Source organism: Gavialis gangeticus, unplaced genomic scaffold, assembly GCF_001723915.1.
Source record: "Gavialis gangeticus isolate Ggan-Ray unplaced genomic scaffold, GavGan_comp1, whole genome shotgun sequence".
NCBI classification, from domain to species: Eukaryota; Metazoa; Chordata; order Crocodylia; family Gavialidae; genus Gavialis; species Gavialis gangeticus.
In genome coordinates this window covers 18,140,971-18,148,334 of record NW_017728995.1, presented here as the reverse complement: position 1 = coordinate 18,148,334, position 7,364 = coordinate 18,140,971, and the positions used below count along the sequence as shown (strand labels likewise).

The following is a 7,364-nucleotide window of genomic DNA, read 5'->3' as shown; positions in this document are numbered from 1 at the left end:
TCAATTAATGACATTACATTATTGGGCGGGGGAAATCTCCCAGAATAGCTTCCTTCAGAGTTGGCAACCCTAGTTTCTCCCAGGCTTCAACCCCCTCCTGAGTCTAGCCTCCCTGGGCTGTCCGAGGATGCAGGTGGGAACTCAGAAAGAGCCACCCCACCTGAACACACAACCTCTGCCTGCCCCCCTCCCACAGCTGGGCGTGCGGGGAGCAGAGTCCCGCCCCTCCTGGGGACAGGAACGTTGCACTGTGGGACACCGGAGGACCGAGTCCCTAATCACATTGCACAGGCTCATGCAAGCTTAGTGGCACCCCCCCTCCCCACACACGTGACAGAGGTTGAGACGTGTCAGGCCCCGCCCCTGCTCGCTCGGAACGCACTCGCGTTTCTGCGTGATGACGTAACTCAAGGAAACTCTATAAAGGTCCTGCCTGGGGACCACGCCGGCCTTTTCCATCGGCATCCGCGCTGCCAAGATGGCGCCGGTAAGTGAGTGAGCGAGCGGGCAGCGGCGGCGTGGGGCCTCGAGCGAGCCCCTTCCCCCGGGCTCTTAAAAGGGCAGCGCCTCCTCCCCCCCCTCCCTCCAGCGGGTGCGGTGACCAGGGGCGCTCCGTTCTCCCTCCCCCACCACCCGCTCTGTCTAAAGGGGCCGCGGCCCGAGTCCGGCCGCACATGTGTCCGCCGGGCGGGAGTGCGGCGCGGCTGCGCCCCGGGCCCAGACCCTGGCTTCCCGGCTCAGTAGCTGGCGCGCCCTTCGCCGGCGCGTCCAACTGCAGCGCGGTGCGGCTCTAGTGTCACGTGTGTCCGTGCCGCCGGCCGTGACGTCGCGCCCCTCTCTTCCCACAGAAGGACAGGAAGGCCAAGCGGGCGGCCTGGAAGTTCAGCTTGGACCTCACCCACCCCGTGGAAGACGGGATCTTCGACTCAGGCAGCTTTGTAAGCACTTTGATTTATTATGTGTGTGGTTTTTTTTTTTTTAATTTTGTAAAATTAACTGGGTTTTAGAGAAAGATGGTATCGACTTGATTTCAAGTTGGTTGCCTCCTGCATTATTTTTGATGTGGTGGTTTTGGTTAGGGTTGGCCCGTTGATTACTCTCATACTGTCAATCGAGTGCTTGGTTGATTGCATATTTTTTGAGAAATGGCAATCTTGCAAAAGAAAGTTATGTCTTTTTGTAGTTGGTCTGACAGGAATACTTTTTAAAAATTTTTTTTGACACGCACTTTTTTGTGCAGTATTTGGACATATTAGTCAAAACAGGTTTGACCAACTGAACTTTATTTGATGGCTCAAATACCCAGCCCTAGTTTTAGTTGCAGGTGGCATGACTTTACTGCAATGTATGTACATAGCCTGTCAAATTAAACCTTCTTTTTAACATGTATCATGTGGCTAGGGTCACTTCCCTAGCGCACACCTAGGGCACCATTCCCTAGTGTTTTCTTTCTTGTTGGAATAGGAGCAGTTCCTGAAGGAGAAGGTGAAGGTCAATGGAAAAACTGGAAACCTGGGGAACATCGTTCACATTGAACGTTTTAAGAACAAGATCACAGTGACATCTGAGAAGCAGTTCTCAAAAAGGTGGGCATCTTTTTCTGCCTCTAATGTTGATTTAGTTGTTTGTGATTTAGCTGATTCTGAATTATAATTAACTGGTGAGGCTATTTTGAAGGTAATTTTTGTGACATAGGCCTGTTAGTACCACTCCTGTACCAATTTAACTATTTTGTTTGCATGTTATGGAATAGGTTCATAGATGCTAGGGTCAGAAGGGACCTCAACGGATCATTGAGTCTGACCCCCTGCCTAGGCAGGAAAGAGTGCTGGGGTCAGATGACCCCAGCCAGATGCCTATTTAGCCTTCTCTTAAAGACCCCCAGGATAGGGGAGAGCACCACCTCTCTTGGAAGCCCATTCCAAATTTTGGCCACCCTTACCATAAAGAAGTTTTTCTTGAAATCAAGTCCAGATCTGCTCTCTGTATGTTGTTTCTTTACTAAAATAGCTAAATTAGTGCAACAGTGAATGTAGTTTCTGTTCTGCTGTATAAAAGGTAGCTTATATTAATGCATCTTGTATCCCTCAGATTATAAAACAGATCTATGCTTGTCTAACCATCCCTATCATAGTACATTCAAGGGTGATTTTGGTATGGATATAATTTGAGTCCCAATAGGAGATGGCATTTACAGCTCATGCCATTTCCCCAAATGAAACATCCTATCCTAGTAATAAGACTTTGGTGTGCCAGCAAGTACTGTAGGGTTTGTGGATTTTTCACTTCTCTCAATCATAGATAACTAATTGTAGATAAAACTTTGATGTTAAGTAGTGTCAAGTCACTGGAGAACAGCTTGACTTTATAGCAGACCATCAAATACTGTAAAAAGTTTATCCATCAGAAATGAAATTGTGTATGTGAATTGATACATTTATATAATCAATAACTTTAATTACTTGCAGTGTTAAGTGTGGTAACCACCAAAAGGAAATGGAGTGTTACTTGTAGCATTCATTGCTGCAAAATTCAGAATTGTTGCATTGCATCTCACAGGTGACACACCATCCTGATAGAATGTTAATATATTTTTATTTTTTTAAAAGGTATCTGAAATACCTCACAAAGAAATACCTCAAAAAGAACAATCTTCGTGACTGGCTTCGTGTGGTTGCATCTGATAAGGAGACTTATGAGCTGCGCTATTTCCAGATCAGTCAAGATGAGGAGGGATCAGAATCTGAGGAATGAATTAAGCTCTTACTTTATCATCTTAAACACAGTGTACAAAAGACTAAACCTGTATTTATGAGAGCACTTTAACTTATTGGTGAATAAAGAATTTGTACCTTGTTTAGGAAAATGCTTCCTATTCAAGTGTGGTTCAGTTTACTAACCTTTCCTGTACTTTAGCAGTCTCAGTAAAAAGCCAGTAGAGTGAGTTGTACTGGATTTACAAATCTCTTTCATCAGTGCATACTAGAGTAACTCCTCTGAAGTTCTGGGGAAGAGCTGGGACAATAGGGCCCTCTTAGAGTAGAATCTCGGTGATCCAGAAAAACCAGTATCACAATCAATCTGGATTGATAATCAAACACTACAGTACGAAGCGTTGAAAACTGTATTTAATATTTAATTTTTAAATTTTTTTAGGGGCCCTATGGGCCAGATAGAATGACCTGGAGGGCTGCATCTGGCCCCCGGGCTGCATTTTGCCCACCCCTGATCTTGACTATACTGGTTTTGTGCTAAACAAGGAGCCATATAGTTCTGCATTTAAAACTAAGATTTCAAATCCCAGGACTAAATAATTTAAATAAGCCCCACAGGAATATAAAACAGGTATGCTGTGTTCTTATCACAACCAAAATGTAGCTGCAAGTCTTACATGATTGAAGCTCAGTGGTAAAGGCTGTTATGGGTTACAGCAGGTGGTGTCCTGAGTTATGGTTTCCCTGTGAGAGGCAGAATTTCAGATGCATCTTACCTTAAGTCCCTTTGTGACACCCTAAATATCCAGTTTACATTATTTTACTATATATATTTACTAAACTGAACATCCCTGAGATACAGGCATGATTCATTTGGCTTGATCTCCCTTGGGCCTTGTTAACTCCTGTATTCTGACTGCAGTTGACCAGCTCCTATAAGATGGGGTGCAGATTCCTCTGTCCCAGCCCTGGGCAGTTGGGTTGCTTTCTAAGGAAGAAGAGATGTTTTGAAGCCCTCAGGCTGAGGGCCTTGAACCCAACTGTCCCACTTTCCTGAGTGCTGTAACCATAAAAATATGCAAAAGATGGCCATCAGTATTAACTCAATGAGATCTGAGTGCCTACTATATCAGGGTCCTCTGGGAACTTAAACATGGAGATACCCAGCCTGTAAATTCCAAATGGGAAATGGGCACCTAGCTAAAGAAGATGGTAGCACCTGTGGGGATGCACATGCTGAGAACTTCAGGGTACCCTGTGTTTCAGAATTAGTAGAAGATTGCTGAAGCCTAGCAGGCCATCAAGCTGGTAGGGATAAGGCATGCATGCAAAGGAGAGCTAGCATCATGCACCTTTATGACTCCCAGCCCAAATGGTTAGGTATCCATTTTAGAGCTGGATCAGTGGGAAGGAGCCCTTGGGCTGAGTTTACAGTACTGCCTGAATTCAGACACCTTTATCCACTCTGCCACCACTCTCCTCTTTCAAAATAAGTTTTTCTAACTCAAACAGTTAGTGAATACAGTATTAGCTGTGCAAGTAGAATATTTGCTTTCTCATATTTGTATTGCAAGTTAATGGTGGGGTAGATAAAATGTTGCTACTTCAAGAGAACTTCATCCTCTACAATAAGAAAAGATAGGTATGGGATCTACGTAGTATTTCCTGTAAACACACTTACAAAGTAAGCTCAGCATGAGGTAACCATGTAATATCTATGGATTTAACAATGCAGTATTTATCCTTACTGCAAAATAGGAGGTTGTAGTATAATATTAAAATTTTCTGCTTGCCTAACAGGTCTGAATGCTATGAGTAAGTGTAGCTGGTGAAGGCTGAGCTTCCTGGTGCACTTATGAATGTCAGCACTATTTTTTGCTGACGTCTTGTACAGAAATTACCTATTGGAAAAAAATGTTACAAATTCCAAGCCATGCATTTTTTAAGTTTTACTTGACATCTGTTTGTACCATGTAAATCCAAATGAAGTGAACAGCAGGAAGAGTACGTTGTTGAAAATGTGCAGCTCAGTCATCATTTCTCAGTTATGCTGAACCAAAACTTTCTGAGTTCCAGGCAACAAGCAAAAATGAGGAAGATGAAGTTAGAAAATGTCCACTGCCTAACTTTTACATTTTTGTTCTCATTTGTTTTTAATTGCATCATAAAACTAGCAAAACCCTGACAGCAGGTCATTACCTGCTGAAATAACTTTATTTCCTTTATAGGAACTACAGCAACTTAAATAAGGCTGCAAGCTAAATTGGGCAATTGTAAATCATCAGTTGCAATTGCTCTGAGCTACATTTTGGACAAGTTAATTATATTTAAAATAAAATACCTCAAGCAAGATAGTATAATTTGTTGCAGGCATACAGATAGGTCACAACTATCCTGGAAGTTGTATGGTCCTTTTGTATGGTGACAAGGTGTATTTTCTTTCTCTGTCTTGGATCCTGAAAGATGCACATCTTACAAGACTTTAAGGGAGGGTATGATAAGGATTACCAACTACCAAACTTAATTCCCTTCCTGCTTCTGAATAGGCTTGGTGTATATGTGGATGCAGCACTGAGGAAAGCAACAAAAAGTCATTGCGATAGCCTTTAAATATGTGCTGATGACTCCCTGACTATCTGATCTCTTCTGGGCATCTCAAGCTAGGCATTCAAAAATTGAGATGCCATCTTACTGGTCAGCTTTGAAAATGCTAGTCCAAGTGCCTCTTCAGGATGAGGGACTGCTCTTGTATTGGACAAGATTTTGGGTTGCATGGTACCTAAAGACAAATATTTTTGCTACTATAACAAAGTGTATAACAACGTAGTTTAAGAGAACCTAAAATATCTTGCCAGCAGAACTGATCAAAGTTTAATCAGAAATCTAGGCAAAATTTCTTAGGTTCTCCTTCAGCTTTAATTCAGAGCAACAAAAATCTGCAGTAACTCACGTGAGGTCAGTTGCATTCTTTATTTGCAAAGCCAAAGATCTTTAGGTGTTTTCACAGGAATATACCATTTGGAATCTAACATTGACTAGGAAGGAGGGAAAAAACTGTATTTTGATGGTAAAGTACCAGTGTTACATACAGGAACATGCGCCAGCCTCTTTTCTTTTTTTTGCTGCATTTAGGTTAAACAAGAAGTGATGTGAGTAATGATTATATCCCAAAATACATCCCCACCTAGTATTCAAAGGGTTACACTTCCAGGCAATAATATGTCTTTCAAAACAGACTGACACAACAAAAAAATTACACTTAAGTAGTATAACGCTGAATCTAATCAAGCCCAATAGCATAACATTGCCATGTTTTCTTTCCTTCCTTTCAAATCGTGCTGTTCAGCCGAAGTGCAATATCTTACCATTATTCAAAAGCTATGAAAACGGCTGGGATTTCACAGCAAATGCAGCTTCACTCTGCAGATATGGCTGGGTACAGACTGGCAACAGACTCATTTCAGGTTTTTTTTAAATACTAGGTTTAAAAAGTGCAACTATTCCATGAACCCTGATTGTGTGCCCTGACTGATACCTCAGTGAAATTTTCAAATGCCCACCTTTTTTATGGCTTTCACCTGTGTGCACTTTTTGCATTGTTAAACTAAACAGCCATGTTCCAGTCAGCATTTGAAACAAACTGCTTTCAAATCTATCACCATATGAAAAGTTTGTATCCTTTAAAGTTTTGACCTGTATATACACTGCATTTTCACGCTGCCTTCTTATCACGCTAATTGGAATGGAGGAAGGCTGAAGTCTCATGCTATGAATCAAATAAATGTGGGCTCATTTCAACATCCCTGTGATGCGGGGAAACCAAGGCACATAACTGTTAAGTGATCTGCCCAAAGTTAAACCAAATGAAAGGCACTTCTGGTGCACAGAGCTAGCATAAGACCTATGGATCACTCAAGGGCATGAGCAACAGTAAATTTATAAGTAGAAGTGAGCATCTTAATTTAGCTCTCTATTGGGAGTCTTGCCCAGACAATCTCTGGTAGCACAGCTCAACATACAATCCAGTGCAAGCACTCCAGGGGGGAAAAAACCTTAGCAGAATTACATTTCACAATGCAAATGAACTTTGTATTTGAATATAATTTTTAACCTAGTGTTAAAATAAAAATGTATTCTACTTGGATGAGAATAGGCTCATTTAAATACAAATAGGTTTATTTGCAAGATTAGTATCACTCAAAGCCATAAGAAAGATGCCACTATACATAATAAGTGAAAAGGCATGTCTGAAAACCCTGAGAAGAGTAATAGTGCTTTTATAATTTTACATAGACTTTGCTTTCAAACAGACCAGGTGTGGTATGAACCAGGACCAGCCAGGAAGCAACGGAAACAGAACCTGAAGTGTTCGGCCGGGAAGGTGCCCTTCTTTAAGGAATTAACAAGATTAGAATCAAGCTGAGCTTTCCACTCACAAAATGCAGGTCTGAAGGTTCACCCAGTGGCTAGATCTCTTCCCAAAGCAAAAAAAAAAAAGCACAGCTTGAGTGATGGCAGTGAGAGTTTAAGGTCTGTCCACTCACAAATCAGACTGCTTCTTCTACAGCAGGGGCCGAGGTATTTGTGGCAGTCTTTGATCATCATGTGAAATACCAGCAGCTGCTTTCTGGAACTGCAATAGACCTGCAG

General features: G+C 42.2%; 1 protein-coding gene across 1 annotated transcript; it reads left to right on the top strand.

Annotated features, from left to right (window-relative positions):
• Window positions 1–387: 387 nt before the first annotated feature.
• Window positions 388–2,875, top strand: RPL22L1 (ribosomal protein L22 like 1). The gene is made up of 4 exons (XM_019503291.1): window positions 388–487; window positions 849–938; window positions 1,465–1,586; window positions 2,610–2,875. The coding sequence occupies exons 1-4, from the start codon at window positions 479–481 to the stop codon at window positions 2,752–2,754; spliced, it is 366 nt and encodes a 121-aa protein (XP_019358836.1). The 5' UTR covers window positions 388–478; the 3' UTR covers window positions 2,755–2,875.
• The last annotated feature ends 4,489 nt before the right edge of the window (window positions 2,876–7,364 follow it).